The 24,235-nt window shown below is 44.1% G+C and overlaps 1 protein-coding gene across 1 annotated transcript; it reads right to left on the reverse strand.

Annotated features, from left to right (window-relative positions):
- Positions 1-1,413: 1,413 nt before the first annotated feature.
- Positions 1,414-24,170, reverse strand: LOC311146415 (heparan sulfate 2-O-sulfotransferase 1). Its single transcript, XM_084182920.1, has 7 exons — positions 23,742-24,170; positions 6,009-6,253; positions 5,503-5,588; positions 4,364-4,502; positions 3,959-4,056; positions 3,207-3,364; positions 1,414-2,748 (listed from the first exon to the last, which is right to left on the reverse strand). The coding sequence occupies exons 1-7, from the start codon at positions 23,863-23,865 to the stop codon at positions 2,522-2,524; spliced, it is 1,077 nt and encodes a 358-aa protein (XP_084039046.1). The 5' UTR covers positions 23,866-24,170; the 3' UTR covers positions 1,414-2,521.
- Between the last annotated feature and the right edge of the window lie 65 nt (positions 24,171-24,235).

Genomic DNA, 24,235 nt, shown 5'->3' on the forward strand with positions numbered 1-24,235 from the left:
CTATTTGTCAATAGTTTGAAATGAACGTTAACTATCCATATGTCCAACTATATCAAAGATGTACTTTTTCACAGCACTGTACATACAAAATTGCATGCATACGCCATAACACTGTTGCCAGTGATGGTATAGGGAGGGTTGGATCTGGTCTACACTCGAACAATAAAAGTATCGCCCTGGGGCAGTCAGACGACCTCAACCTATGCAACGAAGACTTGGACGTTTGAGGCTAAAGCTGCTTTTTTTGGAAGGGGAAAGCACCTAGCCTGATCCATCTCTTTTAACTTACAGTATCCAAGTGTTCATTTGCTGTTTCCATCACACACACACCACATCACCATGGACTGGATAATGTCTCCCGTAGACGTCTTCACTCCAGGCAGAGTGAAGACACGATAGCCAAAGAGCTCCCTCTACAGTATGCAGAGAGAACAGCAGCCCTAAACAACATTTTCATCTATCAATGTACTAATCAAGAATGCCATAAAAAGCATGCAGTCATGGTCATTTCAGTTTTTAAATGTGTGTGTGTGTATATATATATATATATATATATATATATATATATATATATATATATATATATATATATTTGACATTAAAAACATGAGAACGACAGAATAACTAAAACATGGTGAGGTTGACATTCCAGCAGATAAATCTGCAACAGAGAGCGGGAGAGAATGTTTTGGGGTGTTTAGAGAGGAATACACATTATGCTATGTAACCAAAACTACAAGACTAGCCTCTCTGTTTAACAAACCTTAAAGGGGCGCCTCACCTCTTTTGAACCTCACATATTCATTATCTCTATCACCATACAGTACCAGCGTCTGTGAAATCAGCGTGTTTCTACATTCTGTAGTCAAAAAAGATGACTAAGAAAATTACTCCTGATGATGTCACATGGTGGAGTGCCTCTTTAATGACATGAGAACACAAGCAATGTGTCTGACATGATCTCAATGTTTGGTTTTTACTGCCTGCCTACCATCCCCTCCCAACATTACAACTCACCTCAGGGAGTCGACCTCTCTTTTATAGTCCCCTGTGAACAAAATCCCTTTGCTTTTAGTACTTCTGCTGCCTCAATGTCTGGGCTAGGGCTTGATTAGCTGGGAAAGTCACTTCTTCACATCACTTTTGTAGGCTGTTCTAGTGCTCCAGCACTGCAGTCACTGTGGCTGGGCTGAGTCACAGAGATGATCTGATCAGTGTCTGTATTAATAGGCCATCAATAGAAGAACCGAATTTGGCATTAGCAGTGTCAGCAGTTAGCAGTGCACACATTGGTTAGGTTATAGTCTTACATAATAACCATACAAATTTAATGAAAATGGTTTGCAAGTTATGATCCAAATTAAGGGTAATAGCAAAATAATAAGAAGAAGAAAATAAAATTCGGTCATCAAATAATGTGTCAACTTCACACTTTGTTTGAAGAAATTCAGCAAGTTCATGAATTTACAGCAGCAAAACAATGGGAGCACTTTGGGTTTAACAGTGGCCCAATGATAGCAAACATGATGACAGATTATGACAGTAAAAGCACAAAAATTAAATGGTCTCTCACCAATATAGAGAAAATAACAAAAGCTGAGAGAAAAATGTACAAATGGCTCTTTAACTAAATGTGTTATATCAAAGCTGAAATAAGTGAATAATAGCACGTCCTCTTGATATAGAATAACTGTTTGATCCAGATTGAAATTAGTATTATGTACAGCAGCTGAATGGTCGGTTGTCTGTCTTCTTCCATAGTTTAATTACAACACTTCACATTCCACCTAGCAATAATCCAACTGGGTGAAAGAGTCAGAATACAACTAAATAAGTAGAGTATAAAACACACAAGAGTAGTACCACAGTCGTGAATCTGTCACTCAAGTCTATGGAGGTCACAGGATTCAGATTTTGGAAAAACGTCTGCAGTTCATATAGGTAAACTCCAAGATAACATAGTAGTCAACTTTTAAGTTATTAGTGAGAGGGTTACGTCATTTCAACATAAAAAAAAAACACCCTCTTGACGTATAAAAGTGGGTGGACAATGTTCCCATAGACAACGATAGTGAAGCAGAATAAACAGGAAAAACACAACCAAACAGAACACGGCCAATAAAAACCATGTGACCAGAAGTAAGAGAACATGGGCAGCTGCCAAGTAGACTCGTCTCCTGTCATGTGTCCGTCAAGCATACCACTCCTGTGACCTTTCACCTGCAAGTAGAAACGGAGTCCTGGACCTTGGATGGTGATGGGAACATGACCTATTGGCACTATCTCGCACCAGGAAGAGGTAGCTTCCTGGTTCTGTCGGCTACTATGGAGACGAGGAGGAGGAGTCAGTTAGTTAAGCGGGCGACATTCCGAAACTGCTGACTAACGTCCAAATAACGTCCAACACCGACAGTTCCACAGACCCACTGATGATATTAGTCTTCCTCCTCTTCTCCTCTGTCCAGTGTATGTAACTACGGGATGAAGCATAGATGAATGGTTCATCTTCCATGTGCATTAGTTAGTTCGTTTTGGGGTAGATCTTCTCGTAGAAGAAGTTCTGAGCCAGCAGGTAGAGTTCCCCGTCCTTCTCCCGGACGGCGTGGGCCCGGACAAACTGGAACTGCTCCAGGGCAAACTCATAGAACTCGTTCTCCATCTTCCAGATGGCCGACTGCTGCAGCTTGGCGATGGACTCCTTGGTGGGCGGCTTCTTTTCACTCGTCTTCCTCAGGTGGGATTTCTTCCCTGTGGGGGAAGGGGAATAGCTCATCACTACCAATCTAGGTCAACCCTTGCATTTTAGTTTTTAGCTAAAAATGGTAGGTAAAAAATATCTAATGTAATGTAGAGGCACTTGTATATTTTTTTAGAGCTGTTAAAAGGTGAGAATTGGTCTCAAAGGGGAATAACAAGTGAAAATGTTGTTTTGTTTGCACATCACCTCTCATGTGGCAAAGGTACATCTACGTGCACGTTCAGAAATAGGTACGTAATCATTCTACATACGATTTACAGAGACTCAAAATACATATTCCTCTATTTGAGTAGGCTGACACAACAATAAAAAAATTGCTTTAAATAGATAGAGAAAACAAATGAATCAATGACAAATCAATTTCTGCTTAGTGATAAATAAAGTAATGAATAAAGTCATAATCTAAAACGTCATCGCAGGAGGCATGGGGGTGCCTCTGGTAGAGTACCTGTTTTGTAGAGCTCTGTGGCGCCCCTGAAGAAGCGTGGCAGCGCCGCCTCCAGCATCATAACAAAGTCCTCTAGCTCCTCTGTCACACCCACCAACAGGTACTCATTGACCAGGTTATACTTGGCCTGCTCCAGGGCCCAGTGACTGCCCACGTTCCTACAAGAGATGTCAATCAATCATGTAATCAATCAAATGCATTTATAAAGTTCTTTTTACATCAGCTGTACATCAGATGTTGTTTAGATCAAGCAAAATAGGCTAGTCTCGCATTCTCAACAGATGAGAGAGAGAGAGAGAGATAGAGAGAGAGAGAGAGAGAGAGAGAGAGATAGAGAGAGAGAGAGAGACAGAGAGAGAGACAGAGACAGAGACAGAGACAGAGACAGAGAGAGAGAGAGAGAGAGAGAGAGAGAGAGAGAGAGAGAGAGAGAGAGAGAGAGAGAGAGAGAGAGAGAGAGACAGAGAGAGAGAGAGAGACAGAGAGAGAGAGAGAGAGAGAGAGAGACAGAGACAGAGACAGAGAGAGAGAGAGAGAGAGAGAGAGAGAGAGAGAGAGAGAGAGAGAAAGAAAATGAACGCCTCTAGAAAAGAAAGACATGCAATATAGCGTGTCTAATGGAGGTAAGTTAGATGTTAAAGGGGTTCACGTTTGGTGTCCTACTGTCAATATACCAGCCCATTAAGAAGTGTGTAATGGGGTTATAGGTTAAGAATGCTTGGTGTGGATGTAACGTAAGGAGTGGTACATACCAGCACTCTGAGTAGTGACCACAGAAGAAGGGGATCTGCAGCCACAGCTTTTCCGGGGCGCAGTCTGAGCCTGACGCCGACACACACTCATCAAAGGTCTGAAACACACATCAACGACAATCAAAGACAGTATTACCTATGGAAGCGTGTTCTACTGTTAAAATACATTGTATATAATGCTGCTAATAAATAAAATTGCATAATTCTTTCCTCAGTGGAACGTTAAAGTAACTATCTGGGACTGGGAATCTGCATTAGTTTGCTGGGATCTCTTTCTCTCCCAGATTGTAGCTTCAGTGTAGGCAGCAATGCCCATTTTATTTACAATCATTTTAACTATATTTTACAGTGTTAATCACTAATACACTAGCTGGTACAAAATAATGCAGAGGATCGCAGACTGACCTTCTTATCCCCCTGTTTCCGGCGCCGCAGGCCGGGCCGGTAGTCATCCCCAAAACGCAGGAAGTAGTAGTAGGACACCAGGCGCTCGATGGGGTCACGGATCACATTGATGTAGATGGGCTTCTTCTTTACTCCAAACCTGGGTCAAAACAGAGAGGTAGTGTTAGAATAAATGGTATAATGATTCACTACCCGTATGTTACGATGCGCTACCCGTATGTTATGATGCGCTACCCGTATGTTACGATGCGCTACCCGTATGTTACGATGTGCTACCCGTATGTTACGATGTGCTACCCATATGTTACGATGTGCTACCCGTATGTTACGATGCGCTACCCGTATGTTATGATGCGCTACCCCGTATGTTACGATGCGCTACCCGTATGTTACGATGCGCTACCCGTATGTTACGATGCGCTACCCGTATGTTACGATGCGCTACCCGTATGTTACGATGCGCTACACGTATGTTACGATGCGCTACACGTATGTTACGATGCGCTACCCGTATGTTACGATGCGCTACCCGTATGTTACGATGCGCTACCCGTATGTTACGATGCGCTACCCGTATGTTACGATGCGCTACCCGTATGTTACGATGCGCTACCCGTATGTTACGATGCGCTACCCGTATGTTACGATGCGCTACCCCGTATGTTACGATGCGCTACCCGTATGTTACGATGCGCTACCCGTATGTTACGATGCGCTACCCGTATGTTACGATGCGCTACCCCGTATGTTACGATGCGCTACCCGTATGTTATGATGCGCTACCCGTATGTTACGATGCGCTACCCGTATGTTACGATGCGCTACCCGTATTTTACGCATATCACAATGATCATGTGTCATTAAATCTAAGATGATCTATGAATACATAAGATGTTCATCTGGGGCCTGTTCAATAGGGCAGTGTTGCAGATGTAAAGCTTCAACCTGCCATGACGCCACCCCTTTTCACATGATTTAAAGCCATATCCCTTCTATAGAGAGTTGCATTCTATCTGTGACGTTCTGAATGTTGCACTTTAATGTTGTATTAATGTAGTATTATATAAGACCACAAGGGGGAGACAGCAGCAAAAGTATATCTGGTAGGATGTGTTCTGCAGTGGTGGGGGGGCACTCACTTTGTAAAGTCCAGGAAAGAGACGTGACCGTGGTAGAACGCCGGCTTCATCTCCCTCCACTCTGTCACGTTCTTCACAAACCGCACCTGAGCAGGTAGACAAGACAATTAATACATGATATGTGCCAATGCAATCCGCTCTTCAGTATCACCCTGCCACTTTCCCCCCTCCTATTCGCTATCTATCCTTGTCTCTCATTCACTCTCCCTCTGACTCTCTCTCTATGTCTCTCTCCCTCTTCCACAGAGGTCAAAACATTGCCACATTAGTGTGCGATCAGTGACGGCTGGTGTGACATTAAAACGGAGGACTGGCTCATGGTAATGGCTGGAATGGAATGAATGTAAGAAACCAATTGTTTGACATCTTTATATTAATTCCATTCCAGCCATTTCAATGAGCCTGTCCTACAATTTCTCCACCCTCCACTGTGTGCAATATTTTCTCTAATCAGCTACATATAGAGGGCCATTGACCCTTGAGATTTGCCTTGCAACCTCACTCACCTGGTCCTGCATGGACATGACAGGGTTGTTCTTGGTGGTGTTGATGTGCAGCACATGGTAGTGGTTCTTGCCACACAGGTCGTAGGCAATGTTGGTGAAGGAGGTGCTGGCCGTCTTGGGCACGCGGTTGTAGATGACCACCACGTCCTCGCTGTCGGCCGCCGAGGGGGCCTCCCGCTCCCGCAGGCTGTCCTGTGTGTGCCGCTGCTCGATCTCACGCACCTCGTGCCTGGCGATGGCCCGCTCTGCCCAGAGGAAGAAGAGTTAAATGGATAGTTCACCCACATGAGAGCCTATATTTTGTTAGCAGGAGTATGCTAACAGTGGCCCTACCACTTCCATTGTTTCAGGCTCAACTATGCCAATACCACACACGGTATATACTGTATATACTGTATATAGGCCACTTTATATCTATAAAATGGGGTGCACTTGTAATTTAGGCGAACTATCCTTTTAACAGCCTTCTGCACCTAATATAAAGAACAGGGGAAAAAAAGATACTCACAAAATTCACTGAGAATACATTACATAGTATGAATAATACTCCAAGCCACAGCTTCATTATATTTGTCAAACATAGAGAACTGCTCCGGTAAACTGGCCTTTAGGGTGGGCTTGGTGTGGAGTCTGACCATTTATTTAGAGCCCTCATGTCTTAATCATTGTTTAAGAGATTCTCTGGTACTTTTGTATACTTTTTAGCCTGTAGTTCTGAAAGTAGAGCTCACGAGCCAAAAGTGGTCCCCGGAAATTGGGTACTACGTCACATACAGTGGGGAAAAAAAGTATTTAGTCAGCCACCAATTGTGCAAGTTCTCCCACTTAAAAAGATGAGAGAGGCCTATAATTTTCATCATAGGTACACGTCAACTATGACAGACAAATTGAGAGAAAAAAAATCCGGAAAATCACATTGTAGGATTTTTTATGAATTTATTTGCAAATTATGGTGGAAAATAAGTATTTGGTCACCTACAAACAAGCAAGATTTCTGGCTCTCACAGACCTGTAACTTCTTCTTTAAGAGGCTCCTCTGTCCTCCACTCGTTACCTGTATTAATGGCACCTGTTTGAACTTGTTATTAGTATAAAAGACACCTGTCCACAACCTCAAACTGTCACACTCCAAACTCCACTATGGCCAAGACCAAAGACCTGTCAAAGGACACCAGAAACAAAATTGTAGACCTGCACCAGGCTGGGAAGACTGAATCTGCAATAGGTAAGCAGCTTGGTTTGAAGAAATCAACTGTGGGAGCAATTATTAGGAAATGGAAGACATACAAGACCACTGATAATCTCCCTCGATCTGGGGCGCCACGCAAGATCTCACCCCGTGGTGTCAAAATGATCACAAGAACGGTGAGCAAAAATCCCAGAACCACACGGGGGGACCTAGTGAATGACCTGCAGAGAGCTGGGACCAAAGTAACAAAGCCTACCATCAGTAACACACTACGCCGCCAGGGACTCAAGTCCTGCAGTGCAAGACGTGTCCCCCTGCTTAAGCCAGTACATGTCCAGGCCCGTCTGAAGTTTGCTAGAATGCATTTGGATGATCCAGAAGAGGATTGGGAGAATGTCATATGGTCAGATGAAACCAAAATATAACTTTTTGGTAAAAACTCAACTCGTCGTGTTTGGAGGACAAAGAATGCTGAGTTGCATCCAAAGAACACCATACCTACTGTGAAGCATGGGGGTGGAAACATCATGCTTTGGGGCTGTTTTTCTGCAAAGGGACCAGGATGACTGAACCGTGTAAAGGAAAGAATGAATGGGGCCATGTATCGTGAGATTTTGAGTGAAAACCTCCTTCCATCAGCAAGGGCATTGAAGATGAAACGTGGCTGGGTCTTTCAGCATGACAATGATCCCAAACACACCGCCCGGGCAACGAAGGAGTGGCTTCGTAAGAAGCATTTCAAGGTCCTGGAGTGGCCTAGCCAGTCTCCAGATCTCAGCCCCATAGAAAATATTTGGAGGGAGTTGAAAGTCCGTGTTGCCCAGCGACAGCCCCAAAACATCACTGCTCTAGAGGAGATCTGCATGGAGGAATGGGCCAAAATACCAGCAACAGTGTGTGAAAACCTTGTGAAGACTTACAGAAAACGTTTGACCTGTGTCATTGCCAACAAAGGGTATATAACAAAGTATTGACAAAACTTTTGTTATTGACCAAATACTTATTTTCCACCATAATTTGCAAATAAATTCATTAAAAATCCTACAATGTGATTTTCTGGATTTTTTTTCTCATTTTGTCTGTCATAGTTGATGTGTACCTATGATGAAAATTACAGGCCTCTCTCATCTTTTTAAGTGGGAGAACTTGCACAATTGGTGGCTGACTAAATACTTTTTTTCCCCACTGTAGGTGCGGATATGTGCACCACGTCATTGCTCTCTCTCTCACTACTGTGTGTGCATCTTGCTAGCTGTCACTTATATGGCAAGGGGCTGAAGCATATTGTCTAGAACTTGAATTGCTAGGGGGCTGGCCAAGTGGGGGAAAATGTAGGGAAAATGGCGCAGCACAGCTTCCAGAAAAACTAGGGACTTCGTGGCTAATTGAGGTAAGACAGTAATTCTGCTCCTAGATTCTGCATGTATGAACTAGGCATACACTGACACATCCAGTCCAAAGTGGGAGGTTAAAAAATACTTAGTAGTCGCCAAAGTTCCGGAGCATGTCTTTAAGAGGAGGTTTGGTCCAAATCGGATGTTGGGTACTATTTTATTGAATAATATATTAATCCTATAAATTGAAAATGGCCAATTTGGCTGCAATCAATTAGCTTAATTTCTCAGAGTTCAAATAATCTTTCAACAAAATAGCATTTCAGTAATGCTAATCTTATCTGTTTCTAACTACAGAAAAGATTTCAGAACAATCTGAGATGGTGGGTGTCGGAATCCTCTTTCTTCTGCTTTTTGGAGGTGGAGTCCTTTGTGTCACACCACAGCTTCGACTCTATCCCTGTTCTATCTCGCCTCTGTGTAACTGTTAACAGATCTGTCTGAGCATGCATGGCCTAATAAGTCTCCTCTTTCTGGGAATGGGACTAGAGAACTACGTCTTCTCTATTTATAATTTACATTTTAGTCAATTAGCAGACGCTCTTTTCCAGAGCAACTTACAGGAGCAATTTGGGTCAAGTGCCTTGCTCAAGGGCACATCAACAGATGTTTCACCTAGTCGGCTTGGGGATTCAAACCAGCGACCTTTAGGTTACTGGCCCAAAGCTCTTGACCACTAGGCTACCTGCCGCCCTTACATTTCTATCTGATACAGCTACTGTATGTGACTAACCGTGAATAAACAGACAACGCTGTAGGCCTAAGCCATTTCCGTTTGGGTTTCCTATCCCAGGTCTAAATCAGTCTCAGATTGACTAGTGGTGACAATGGCTCAGATCTGTGCTGGAACATAACAACACTCCAGCATCTAATACTCATGGGAACGCCGAGCCGAGCCAAGCCAACCCAGGCCATGCAAGGCCATGCCTAGCCACGGAGACACGCTGGCAGCTGGTAGAGATTAAGATGTCATCTGTGATCACGCTGCACTCCCAATCCCCCAAGCCCCCTCTGCCATCCCCACGTACACCCCCCCCCCCCCTTCTTACGCCCTCCCAGGCAGCTGCTAATGTCCCACTGATCAAAGCTAGCGCTAACCAACCGCACTAGCAACTGGTGCTAGCCACCATCCTGGGCTGTGACAGGTGGAAGTCTATGGTCGTCTGTCGTCATGATGAACATAGATAAATATGGTCATAAGGAACACCCAGAATGTATAGCTAAGAGAGACGTCTATCCACACGTCACCTAAAGCACAAAGCCATAAAAGAGCTGTTATAGGACCATTACAATTTCATATAGGATCAGTTTCACCTTTTAAATCATAATGAATAAGATTATATGGACAGTTGGAGACCTGGTCCTAGATCAGCGCTTCCATTCTGATTGCAAGGCTGCGTTTAGACAGGCAGCCCAATTCTGATCTTTTTTTCACCAATTGGTCTTTTGACCAATCAGATCTGCTCTGAAAATGATCAAAATTGGGCTGCCTGTCTGAACGCAGCCTATGTGGAGCCCAGATCTCTAGGCCTAGACCTTAGCCTATTCCCATGGCGTGTCCAAACATTAGAGACAGTAGTAACGGTCTGTAACAACTGAATCAGGATCAGCTCTCCCTAGCCCTAAAACATAATGAGCAGAACTTAAACAGGCCCCAAGCCACTAGTTAAGGGCATTGTGTTCAGTGCCAACAATTAACAGGAGATACAGCTTTATTGTAGTCCATTGTGTTGAACAAGCTTAGTTAAAACCCCACTGTGTCCGAGCAGAGGGCGCCAAACACACTTTAGCTAATGGTCGAGTCTGAGGTCATTTAATTACTGGACAAAGACCCGCTCTGTATAGATGAATCATTCTGGCCACACAGTATGATTCCATTCAGTCGCCATTTCCATTGGTTCCCCCTCGCCATTTCCAGCTAATTATGACCTATGGTCGAACTGGCAACACACTCTTAAACACTACAACAACTAAGCCGACGCCTATTATTCTGATTACATATTCTAAAACGCCGGCCGAGATAGCAATATTTACTAAAAACAATTTCACGCTTGATTAGAATTGTCCATTTCCAATCATCATTCATTTTTGGCGGGAAATCCGTGAATATGACAGTTTGTCGTGTGTTATGGTGTCTCATATGATCTTCCGGGATAATAAAAACAGAGGAGAGGATGATCCTTTCTCCAGGCAGCTCATACATCCATCATCCTCCACAGCTCTTCATCCCTGAGCGGGTTAGCCCCTCGAGCACAAGGCTGAGGAGTAATAGAGAGCCTGAGAGGTAATGCCTTGTATGGATCTGCTTCAGTAGCGCTGGATTGCAAAATCAATGGAGTATGACAGGGAGGAGATCTAGGTTGCTGCTGTAAAAAAAATAATTTGAAGTGGTGTTTAAAAATATATATATACAGTAAGCTTCGATGCGGCCTGTGGTGTGTTTCCTGTGGGACAATTAGGTGCATGACACTCAATTATATCTCTTACGGCGCACCTGCAATATTTGTTTACCGGAGTGCATACACAGCCAGGTGGTAATAGGAGTGTGTGATTAGTAATTTCAAGCATATTGGACAAGGGACCCATGGGCTAGCCTTTCACAGCTGCAGGAACTGGGAGCCTGTTCAACTAAATGCTTCCTCAATGACTGTACAGAACTACTGTTTCAAACAAATGCATGACAGACACAGACACCTCATCACAATCTTGCAGTGTTTGCAAATAAATGACAGAGGCACCATGAGTTACAACTTAATTCCTTTAAGTGCTCTTTTTAGGACAGATTAACGTAGCTGGGGGGGGGGGGGGTTCCTGGCTTGGAGACAACTGCTGCATTGATGGCCCATGAAAGCTCTCATTCACGTCTAGCCTGGCGGCTAAGGTCTAGACAGCTGGGAAAGAGACGACTGGGCCGAGCCGGGTGAGGACACAAGGCAGAAAATGAGAAACGACACTGATGGCTAGTACAGCCTAGCCCAAGCAAGTGGAGATATTTCGCTGGTATCAACAGAGGTGCAGTGGAAAACGAGTAACCAAGCACTCACATGCCCTATTTCCACATGCCAATACAAATCTGGTATGTGGAAGTAGAATATTTCTCAGGGACAAGGTATCTTGTTAAGTAGTCTATTTTCCTCATGGGAGAATACACAAGCCTCTATCAGCAGACAAAACATGCCCTCTGCAGTCCGTTTTTAGGTAGGTTCTTGATTGGGAAAAAGGTATTATGATGGGACTGACTAGAACCGTATTACAGCATCAATACGAGTATCACAATAGAGTGCATTGGTCACACCCCGTGGTAGTGGACGTTACCAATGGTAGGGTTTTAGAAGCCCTCTTGGCCGCAGAGACAAAATGTTGCGGTTTTAAAGCAAATGTCCTGCAATTCTACACATTTTGCCATGGCTTATGCCAGTGGTCACCAACCGGTCGAGCGATCGACTTGTCGGTCTTTTAGGCATTCCTAGTCGATCACCAACATGTCTGTAGAACATTTTTATTTGATTTGACTTTGTGCTTTTGGCGGAAGGTGCACTTGATTCAGAAGCCATGTGCGCCGGGTAGACAAAGTGTTCGCATTTTTAACCATTTCATTTGTCTGAAGCGACAAACTCCACCTACCCGACGGACCAGGAGAGCTGTAGTTAAATCAAGTGTGCCTACTGCGCTGGCCAATCGGATAGCTCCAATCACCATGCCTATAGCTTCCAGGACCCCACAGCTAAGTTTGATACTAGCCTGCATGAGATTTCATAACTTTTAAAACCATGACTAGAGAGAAACTGTCAATGAATACAGCAAAGAGCTGCTGTTTTTATGAGTTCGTTTTCTATTTTTTATTCAGCACTGTCAACACTTTTTATTCACATAACACGCGCTTCTCACGACCTCCTCTTGCGCCGCAACTGCAAAGAATTAGTAGCCAAGTGTTTCGATAGGCCTGCGTTTTTATTATTATTAGCAGCTCGTCATGTGTATTTTAATATCGAGGAATATTTCACTTTCTCTAGTCAAAGGAACAACATGAATTTGAGCAGGAGATAGAAATAATGCGGTGCGATTCGAGTTTTGCCATCAGTGGGAGGACGGTGTCCCTTCTCTGGTCAAAGGAGAGAACAGGGACAGTGAGAGGCGGACCTCTTCTTCTCTCTCCCTCCCTCCGCTGAGACTGACCATCAGATGCAGGTACCATCATTCCAGTTCAATATAAAAGCAAATTATTTCAATTTATGCAAAGCTGTGCCTCGCAAGTGATACAACAACTGATCTATTTTGTTATCAAAGCTTGAGTTTTGAAATATAATATGGTCTTAGAATAACAATATTAGCAGACCAAGCACATAGCCAATATGCTGTGATAATATATTAGGCGACCACGGGCTTATGCTATCTGAGTAACTCAAACATTATAACAGAAATCAATGGTGCCCCATGCCATGGCATTTTTGGAATTGTTTATTCTCCCGTATAGTGGTGATTGTTAGTTCTCAAAGATGATCTTATTTAAAAAATGTATTGTTCCATTATATTTTATACATACTTTACATCTAGTTTTAGTCCTTTAAGTTTACACTGAAAACGTTTTACCATCCCGAAAATTATTACGGTTAGTTTATGCTACACTGAACAAAAATATAAAACACAACATGCAACAATTTCAAAGATTTTACTGAGTTACAGTTCATATAAGGAAATCAGTCAATTGAAATAAATTAGTTAGGCCCTAATCTATGGATTTCACATGACTGGGAATCCAGATAAGCGTCTATTGGTCAAAGAAACCTTTTTTTTATTTTTTTTATAGGGCCGTGGACCACCATTTGCCTCATGCAGCAGGACACATCTCCTTCGCATAAAGTTGATCAGGCTGTTGATTGTGGCCTGTGGAATATTGTCCAACTCATCTTCAATGGCTGTGTGAAGTTCCTGGATATTGGCGGGAACTGGAACACGCTGTCGTACACATCGATCCAGAGCATCCCAAACATGCTCAATGGGTGACATGTCTGGTGAGCATGCAAGCCATGGAAGAACTGGGACATTTTCAGATTCCTTGGGACATGGGGCCGTGCATTATCATGCTGAAACATGAGGTGATGGCGGCGGGTGAATGGCATGACAATGGGCCTCAGGATTTCGTTACGGTATCTCTGTGCATTCAAATCGGCATTGATAAAACGCAAATGTGTTTGTTGTCCTTAGCTTATGCCTGCCCATACCATAACCCCACCATGGAGCACTCTCTTCACAACGTTGACATCAGCAAACGGCTCACCCACACACGCTGTCTGCCATCTGCCATCTGCCCGGTACAGTTGAAACCGGGATTCATCTGTGAAGAACACACTTTTCCAGCGTGCCAGTGGCCATCGAAGGTGAGCATTTGCCCACTGAAGTCAGTTAGAACGGCGAACTGCAGTCAGCTTAAGACCCTGGTGAGGATGACGAGCACGCAGATGAGCTTCCCCGAGATGGTTTCTGACAGTTTGTGCAGAAATTCTTCGGTTGTCCAAACACACAGTTTCATCAGCTGTCCGGGTGGCTGGTCTCAGATGATCCCGCAGGTGAAGAAGCTGGATGTGGAGGTCCTGGGCTGGCGTGGTTACACGTGGTCTGCGGTTGTGAGGCCGGTTGGACATACTGCCAAATTCTCTAAAACGACGTTGGAGGTCACTTATGCTAGAGAAATGAACATTCAATTCTCTGGCAACATCTCTGGTGGACATTCCTGCAGTCAGCATGCCAATTGCACTTGTAAGCTTTTTGGCTACTGTATCACTGCAAGCTTAGCACAGAGACACTGGTACCTTAATGCTAACGTAAGGTACTAAACCCTACCATTTTTCTTAGCAATCAAAGCTCATTTTATCTGACAAGGTGAGCTCATATGATCTCGAAAAAAAGACAGCTTCAGTTTCGTCCATCAAAAACTGGCAGTTATTTGAGATGATAATTTACACAGATGGCAGGCTTTACAGATTAATAATTATATGCCTTGTCAAGGGCTGCTCTGTGGGGTGGACAATTGATTTGACTGGATCTCTTGGCAGGACTTGTCATTGACTAAGCAGGGCAATTAGCCTACTGCTGGAAATATGGGGAAAATATCAGGTTATCGCAATAGTACCATCTATCCAGAATCACACTGGAAGAGAGACAGCAGCGAATTATCCATGTCCACCACCACTTAAGAAATGGTAAGGCAAACTGCATTACCGTCCGCTATCCAAATGTTTAAAAAAACTAAATACATCCCAGAAATAAACAGCTTCCATAACAATGTAGATGTGGGCTAGTTACAACACAGACATCTGATTCTCTCCTCCATAAGTGTTAATAATGCATAGACAGGAGTCCAGGGAAAACTCCACAAATGTTCGGGCAATGCTGAGGGCAGCTATTTATAGGACAGATGAGGAGTGGCTGGACAGGTTAATAGGACCCAAAGCTCCACAGAGGAAGCCCAACAGAGAACTCCTTCTCCGCAATGAAAAATGATGTGAGATCAGAACCATTATCGGCTGTCATGGTAACCAAGTAAGAAGAAGGAAACGGACACCAAATATGTTCCTCTATGGTCACAAGTGGTTCTGAATACTACTCCTCAATAACTATTGCCTGATTAAACCAGACTGAACAATGGAGAGCGCAGCATTCAGTCTGGTTTAACCAGGCTACATGAACTACGGCAGCGGCTAATGAATTGATTGAGATCATTCATGAACAAGAACATCTCGAGTGTTCCAACTGGCCTTTCTGTGACACACCATTTCTGTGGTAAGAGGCTGTCCCCACTCCCCAGAGAGTCTAGGCACACAGTGTGCGAGACTGCCAACACTCACAGTGCATTGCAATACTGAAGAGAAAGTCTGACAAGGAGCGCAGGCCAGAGCAGCAGCGAAACTTTCAGTTCCCCCCCAGAGCTGATAGTACAAGACTACCACACCAGATGAAAGCCAAGCCAGGATACCACAGTATGAGTCATAATACCCATAAAACATAGCGGTCAAACAGGGAAATGGTTCCAATCATTTATCCACCATTCATTTTTCCCATAGGGGATTTTAGAAACACTTAAAATAAGGGTTGTGTTTCATGTAGGCTTACCCTGGCGTGACGTTTTGATAACCGTGTAAATCTCTAAGACAAGGTGACTTTTATCAATATATTCGCCTGTATTTACCCCCCAAAAATGAAACGTTAATTATCTGCTAATGTGGCTATCATAAAGAACTACAAATGCCATGATGATCTGGAAGACACTGCCGAATCGAGGCTAAGGTAAGAATCTAATGTTAGCTAAATGTAGTAATGAATAAATTGGCTACATTTCTTTAAAAATTGACAATTCTGTGAACTGTCTTGTGTAAGTTTTAAATTGACACAATACCTGTTAGCAAAGGTGTCAGCTAGAGATGACGTGCAGGAGCTTGCAGGGATTTGTAGTTTTGCATGATGTCTACTTTGATGCTAATTAGCATTTTTGAATCAGAGTAAATAGAGATTCATATATTGATAAAAGTCACCTTGTCCGAGAGAGATTTACATGGTTATCAAAACGTCACACCAGGGTAAACCTACACGAAACACAGCCCTTATTTTAAGTGTTTCTAAAATCCCCTGAGGGAAAAATGAATGGTGTAAAAACGATTGGAAAACTTTCCCTGTTTGACCGCTAGGTTTTATGGGTATTATGACACCTCCACTGTGGGGCTCTATTCAGCTGCTGTATACAAGGTGGAAGTTAAATGCAAGGCAGAAGGAGCGGAACAGTTCAGCCTTATTCCTCTATTCTCTGATGAAATTGGTTTTAAAACGCTGCAGGCATGTTTCTCTCCCCTCCTTTTGTTAAGGCTTATGATGTGAGCAGCCAGGGGTTTAAATATTTCTGTGTTGAGATGAAAATTAAATCTCTCCCCCCACCCCCCGCAGCTTTGAAGAGGAAGATAGGTCTTTCCCAATTTCCAACTTCCATCCAAAGGCTGTTTGGCCACAGGGGATTATCATCTTGCACTGCAGTAGCATCCCAGGCTCCAGATAATGAGGCTGTTTATGGTTATTGATTAGCAAAGGAAGGACTCTGATGAAAAGTAATATAATTATCAGTTATAATGCAGCGCCCGACTACAGAAGCTCTGTTACAGCTGGGTCTTTCAGAGGGATGTTGATCAGTGTTATAAAAGCGATAAGTCACCCGCCTCGAATAAACGACACCTGCTTTCACGCATGCTTAGGCACACCGACCGCATCGTTCGTCAAACCCCTTGGAAACCGACAAGGGAACACTGCGGTGCGAGGAGAGCGGTCTCAATTACACTCTGGGGTGCGAAACAGTTCATAGCACCGTGATTAGCCTGTCAGTCATCCGCAACTGTGCACGGAAATGTAGCACAGAACATCACGGGAAAACATTCTTCTTTAAAAGTGCCAGCCAATGCCCATAAATACACCAATCAGGGCCCTAACTGCTCGAGCTTAGGGCCATTAGTACTCTGCCCATACCAAATCCATTCCTGACACCTGTGTTTCCACAGTGGGATCCAATCCATTAGGCACTCAAATGGCATGTTTCAGAGTGCTGAGACACTTAGAGATGTACAGTAGCCACTCTTTAGTGAATACCAGCAGACTGACAGTGTATGACTCCATTATATAACCCTGGGGAGGCTAAAAACAGCTTCATGGTGTCAAAAGGAGTTCAAAGGCAATCTGAGTGCTCCGGATAATGGCAAAAAATAGAAAGTGCAGGAGTTGAACTTGGTAAGTAAGGAGATAGCTGAGGTGTGAACTTGGTGACGCAAGAGTTTGATCAGAGGGATTCAAGTTGGCCACTTCTCAATTAATCTACTAACGAGGCCAAATGAATGACAACCAGGTCTTGACCAGAACCACACATTTACATATAGGCCTACTTGATACATGTGTGTAATTGACTATTGACACCAACGGAAGAGTTGGTCTTTGAGAAGAAGTTAATGCTAAGCTACGGGACTGTTTTGCTAGCACAGACTGGAATATGTTCCGGGATTCTTCCAATGGCATTGAGGAGTACACCCCATCAGTCACTGGCTTCATCAATAAGTGCATCGATGACATCTTCCCAACAGTGACTGTACGTACATACCCCAACCAGATACCATGGATTACAGGCAACATCCACACTGAGCTAAAAGGGTAGAGCCGCCGCTTTCAAGGAGCGAGACTCTAACCCGGAAGCTTATAAGAAATCCCGCTATGCCCTCCGACGAACCATCAAACAGGCAAAGCGTCAATACAGGACTAAGATCGAAACATACTACACCGGTTCCGACGCTCGTCGGATGTGGCAGGACTTGCAAACTATTACAGACTACAAAGGGAAGCACAGCCGCGAGCTGCCCAGTGACACAAGCCTACCAGACAAGCTAAATTACCTCTATGCTCGCTTCGAAGCAAGTAACACTGAAACATGCATGAGAGCATCAGCTGTTCCGGACGACTGTGTGATCACACTCTCCGTAGCCGATGTGAGTAAGACCTTTAAACAGGTCAACATTCACAAGGCCGCAGGGCCAGACGGATTACCAGGACGTGTACTCCGAGCATGCGCTGACCAACTGGCAAGTGTCTTCACTGACATTTTCAACCTCTCCCTGTCTGAGTCTGTAATACCAACATGTTTCATGCAGACCACCATAGTCCCTGTGCCCAAGAACACTAAGGTAACCTGCCTAAATTACTACCCACCCGTAGCACTCACGTCTGTAGCCATGAAGTGCTTTGAAAGGCTGGTCATGGCTCACATCAACACCATTATCCCAGAAACCCTAGACCCACTCCAATTTGTATACCGCCCCAACAGATCCACAGATTATGCAATCTCTATTGCGCTCCACACTGCCCTTTCACACCTGGACAAAAGGAACACCTATGTGAGAATGCTATTCATTGACTACATCTCAGCGTTCAATACCATAGTGCCCTCAAAGCTCATCACTAAGCTAAGGTTCCTGGGACTAAACACCTCCTTTTGCAACTGGATCCTGGACTTCCTGACGGTCTGCCCCCAGGTGTTAAGGGTAGGTAACAACACATCCGCCACGCTGATCCTCAACACGGAGGCCCCTCAGGGGTGCGTGCTCAGTTCCCTCCTGTACTCCCTGTTCACTCATGACTGCATGGCCAGGCACGACTCCAACACCATCATTAAGTTTGCCGATGACACAAGTGGTAGGCCTGATCACAGACAACGACGAGACAGCCTATAGGGAGGAGACCTGGCCGTGTGGTGCCAGGATAACAACCTCTCCCTCAACGTGATCAAGACAAAGGAGATGATTGTAGACTACAGGAAAAAGAACACGCCCCCATTCTCATCGACGGGGCTGTAGTGGAGCAGGTTGAGAGCTTCAAGTTCCTTGGTGTCCACATCACCAACAAACTAACATGGTCCAAGCACACCAAGACAGTTGTGAAGAGGGCACGACAAAACCTATTTCCCCTAAGGAGACTGGAAAGATTTAGCATGGGTCTTCAGATCCTCAAAAAGTTATACAGCTGCACCATCGAGAGCATCCTGACTAGTTGCATCACCGCCTGGTATGGCAACTGCTCGGCCTCCGACCGCAAGGCACTACAGAGGGTAGTGCGTACGGCCCAGTACATTACTGGGGCCAAGCTTCCTGCCATCCAGGACCTCTATACCAGGCAGTGTCAGAGGAAGGCCCTAAAAAGTCCAGCCACCATAGTCATAGACTGTTCTCTCTGCTACCGCACGGCAAGCGTTACCGGAGCGCCAAGTCTAGGTCCAAAAGGCTTCTTAACAGCTTCTACCCCCAAGCTATAAGACTCCTGAACAGCTAATCATGGCTACCTGGACTATTTGCATTGCTATTATGCTGCTGCTACTCTCTGTTTATTATCTATGTATAGTCACTTTATTAATTCTACCTACATGTACATATTACCTCAATTACCTCGACTAACCGGTGCCCCTGCACATTGACCCGGTACCGGTACCCCCCTGTATATAGCCTCGCTATTGTTATTTTTACTGCTGCTCTTTAATTATTTGTTACTTTTATTTCATATTATTTTATATTGTATTCTTTTGTGATTTTTTTTTTGGTATTCTTTCTTAAAACTGCATTGTTGGTTAAGGGCTTGTAAGTAAGCACTTCACTGTAAGGTCTACACCTGTTGTATTCGGCGCATGTGACAAATAAAATGTGATTTGATTTGATGTTATGGAGGCTGGTGTATCAGGATTTTGACTTTCTATAACGTTCAGATTCATCCTTACAATTGAAAGCATTCAAACGTCCAAGACGTGAACTACGAACATGACCACATCAGCGATTATGTACTGGTCCTCCAATCACTGCACTGAGATGTACTTTTCAAAGCCATGCTCAAGGCTACTATCAATCACATCAAATAGGATAACTATTTTCAAAGTACTTGTTGTGGGTCTGGGGATGGCAAGGTCTTTTCATTAGCAAATTCCTGTCCAGAGCACTTAGCAGTAAGGGGGTTGGTGCCCAGTATGGCAATGGAAGAAAATTCAGGTCCGACTCTTTAAGAATTTGCAGCGCAGGCAATGAATGAATGTTGAGCAAAAGGCATTCCTACATAATTGTGTCACTCTCTCCAAACACATTCACAATGCATGTACAGTACCCCTTCTCCTTTGCATTAAAATGCCTCTCTTTCATGAATTATTAAAGCAGTGTAGGAAATAAAGACAAAACATCACTTAGGATGTTCCACTCAGCTATAATGTGAGAAAACAATTCAACCAAGCTCTGGCAAACCAACCACAATGATTGAGCTTGCTGTAACATCGTGGCAACTTACTTAGCTCATTGCTCCTCATGGAGCGGCGGGTAGCCTAGCGGTTAAGCGTGTTGTGCTAGTAACCGAAAGGTCACTGGTTCGAATCCTCGAGCCAACTAGGTGAAAAATCTGACGATGTGCCCTTGAGCAAGGCACTTAACCCTAATTGCTTCTGTAAGTCGCTCTGGATAAGATTGTCTGCTAAATGACTAAAATATAAATGTAGTGGAGACTGGTGTGGTGGTTAAATTTAGATACATGGGCCATGAGGTGACAGGTTTATAAACAACGCTTCCATTTACGCTGCTCTTAGCAAGTATCTCATAACTCCCATCTAGAGTTACGGCCAATGAGGAAATCAGATCATCAGCCCCCCCCCAATCAATATACACACGATACCCCATAATGACAAAGCCAAAAACAGTTTTTTATACATTTTTTCTAATGTATTCAAATAAATTGTTGCTATGATACTCGAAATTGAGCTCAGGTGCATCCTGTTTCCATTGATCAGGCACACACCGGTCTATATAAGGTCCCACAATTGACAGTGCGTGTCAGAGCAAAAACGAAGCCATGAGGTCGAAGGAATTGTCCATAGAGCTCCGAGACAGGATTTTGCAGAGGCACAGATCTGGGGAAGGGTACCAAAAAATGTCTGCAGCATTGAAGGTCCCCAAGAACACAGAGGCCTCCATCATTCTTAAATGGAAGAAGTTTGGAACCACCAAGACTCTTCCTAGAGCTGGCCTGCACGGCCAAACTGAACAATCGGGGGAGAAGGGCCTTGGTCAGGGAGGTGACCAAGAACCCAATGGTCACTCTGACAGAAGTCTAGAGTTCCTCTGTGGAGATGGGAGAACCATCCAGAAGGACAACCATCTCTGCAACACTCCACCAATCAGGCCTTTATGGTAGAGTGACCAGACGGAAGCCACTCCTCAGTAAAATGGTACATGACAGCCCGCTTGGAGTTTGCCAAAAGGCATCTAAAGGACTCTCAGACCATGACAAACAAGATTCTCTGGTGTGATGAAACCAAGATTGAACTCTTTGGCCTGAATGCCAAGCGTCACGTCTGGAGGAAACCTGGCACCATCCCTACGGTGAACCATGGTGGTGGCAGCACCATGCTGTGGGGATGTTTTTCAGCGGCAGGGACTGGGAGACTAGTCAGGATTGAGGGAAAGATGAACGGAGCAAAGTACAGAGTACCTTCGCCCCTCAGACTGGGGCGAAGGTTCACCTTCCAACAGGACAACGACCCTAAGCACACAGCCAAGAGAACGCAGGAGTGGCTTCGGGACAAGTCTCGGAATGTCCTTGAGTGGCCCAGCCAGAGCCCGGACTTGAACCCGATCAAACATCTCTGGAGAGACCTGAAAATAGATGTGCAGTGAATCTCCCCATCCAACCTGACAGAGCTTGAGAGGATCTGCAGAGAAGAATGGGAGAAACTCTCCAAATACAGGTGTTCCAAGCTTGTAGCGTCATACCCAAGAAGACTTGAGGCTGTAATCGCTGCCAAAGGCGCAACAAAGTACTGAGTAAAGGGTCTGAATACTTATGTAAATTTGAAATTTCAGTTTTTATTTTTAATACATTTGCAGAAAAGTCTAAACCTGTTTTTGCTTTGTCATTATGGGGTAATGTGTGTAGATTGATGAGGATAAAAAACAATTTACTCAATTTTAGAATAAGGCTGTAACGTAACAAAATGTGGAAAAAGTCAAGGGGTCTGAATATTTTATGAATGCACTGTATGTCACCAGATAACACAGATGAAGCTAGCTACATGGGGTGATTTCAATCTATGCAGAGATTACAAAACCACTCACAATTAGCCTGGAAGCAAATCACGGTGGCTTCTCTACTGGAGACTTCTAGTAGAAAAAGTAATTCAGCCTCTGAGTGAAGTAACAAGCAGATAAGAAAATAAGTTGGGAATGAGCAATATTGGAGTGTGCCAAAAAAAAAAATAGCCTAATAAATATACAGCTTGCTTTCTCAATGTAGACGGGAGAAATGCATAAGCACCTGGTTGGACAGCAAGGGGTCCATGTTTCCCTGCCTCAAACCTTAGAACTAGGCTATTTGACTATGCAGGATATAATTCACGGCTCCAGTTTACAGAGATGTTTGCCCTGTCTAGGCATCAATCAGACGTGTTGTCAAGTCAATAAAATGATTTGAGTAGTCTGAAAGGGAAAAGACAGCTCCCTTTAGGTCTTGTTTCAGCATCTTGTGTTTTTTCACTCCAAAAGCATTTAGATATTTTCTGTGTTGTGTCAGCAGTTGATTTTGATGTCTCTACCCAGAACATTCAGATATCCTCCCAATATTTGTTATGGAACCACCATGATAATTAATTACGATCACAGTTTGTTGAAATGAGCGAGATGTTTAGAACACATTGTTTTGGAACTCATGTTTTACATGCATAAAAGGTTTCTGTGGTACATACAGCACACTACAGGAAGGACATTTCTTGGAACTATTAATTTCACCATGCAAATGTAAATGGTGGTTGCCAATAATAATGCATACATAGAATGCACATTGAATGGGCTGAAATAGTGAACTTGTCTAATCCCCACGGGCCCACGTAGTGCATGTTAACATGAAATCACCTTAGAATGGCCATCAAATCTTAAGTCTCTCTCCATGCAGCACACACACATATATTGTAGTCTCCTTGCATGCTCTGTAAAGAGGTATCTGGAGCTTTATGAAATAGGATGTAGAGCCCTTCCTCCGTAACCACAGGGTCTCTGGTCCAAGCCCGGCTCCAGTTTACTCTCAATTGCTACCTTGGTGGCAGCGGTGGGATAACCATTCAGCTCTAAAGGTGTTATGCACAGGTTGCTTTCTATTTCAAAGTGTAATGACCTCTGCTTTACCAAGAGGTCTGGACCTTCATGGCCAAAAGCTGTACTACACCAGCCCTAAAACTGCAGGGTTAATGGTTCAAGCCTCGTTGTTCCCCCTCAATCACTACACTATCAACAGGTCCCACTTGCTGTTCACACATGATCTGGTCAACCATATGGTAAAAGAGGGCAACCTCATCATACAATAGGTTTGTCGTATCGTTTACTCAACCTGACTGAAAATTGAGTTGATGTTCCTGGGTTGCACTTTGCACTCAAAATGCCAGCTTGTCACTTCCCAAGGGGAGAGAGAATGATGTCGTCACAAGTCAACCCCAAATTGGCAACCAAGCTGACAAGATGTTTAGCAATGATTCAGCCCCTACTGCATCTCACAGACTCGTTTACCTACGTCTTATTACCTGCGGCATGATGAATAAGGACAGCTTGACCGCAGTCTTACCTAGCTTTCCCCGAGACTCCTCCAGCTTCTGGATTTGGTTCTCCAAGAAGAACATGGCCACTGCGAATGCCAACAGCGCCAGAAGCTGAAACTTGGGCGGCATCATGATTCTTAGAAGCCCCATCAAACAATCCAGTAAGAACAGGTCATTCCATGTTCAAAAAATACTACATGAAAGGGTAATGGAATGGTCAATTACAGAGCGAACGAGTGTCTGTTAAAACCCTGGTTTTTCAGTATGGAACACACTCAGGTCCAAATTATTTGTTTCATACTATAATATACTCTCATTAAAGAGAACTGCATGCAACCTCAATGCCGTCTTCTTGATGTTGAGATGTCCCCAAAGGGTGTCAACAGAAGCGGGCTTGTGTTCCTCGGTCTCCGCGAGTCTTCCTCTGTAAAGCTCTCCGGTTCAGTTCACTCCGAACGCCTATCTTCGTCGGAGGACTTATTACTACAAAAACCCTATTGGTGGAATCAACAGTCCACTA

The sequence above is a fragment of the Coregonus lavaretus genome, assembly GCF_964263955.1.
Source record: "Coregonus lavaretus genome assembly, chromosome: 19".
NCBI classification, from domain to species: Eukaryota; Metazoa; Chordata; class Actinopteri; order Salmoniformes; family Salmonidae; genus Coregonus; species Coregonus lavaretus.

Bases quoted from the DNA above. Each gene is read 5' to 3' on its own strand.
- LOC311146415 (XM_084182920.1), bottom strand. From the start codon at position 23,865: ATGGGGCTTCTAAGAATCATGATGCCGCCCAAGTTTCAGCTTCTGGCG. The intron at 5,589-6,008 runs GTGAGTGAGGTT...CTACCTGCTCAG, and splicing joins TCATGTCCATGCAGGACCAG to GTGCGGTTTGTGAAGAACGT. The intron at 4,503-5,502 runs GTGAGTGCCCCC...GTTTTGACCCAG, and splicing joins TCTTTCCTGGACTTTACAAA to GTTTGGAGTAAAGAAGAAGC.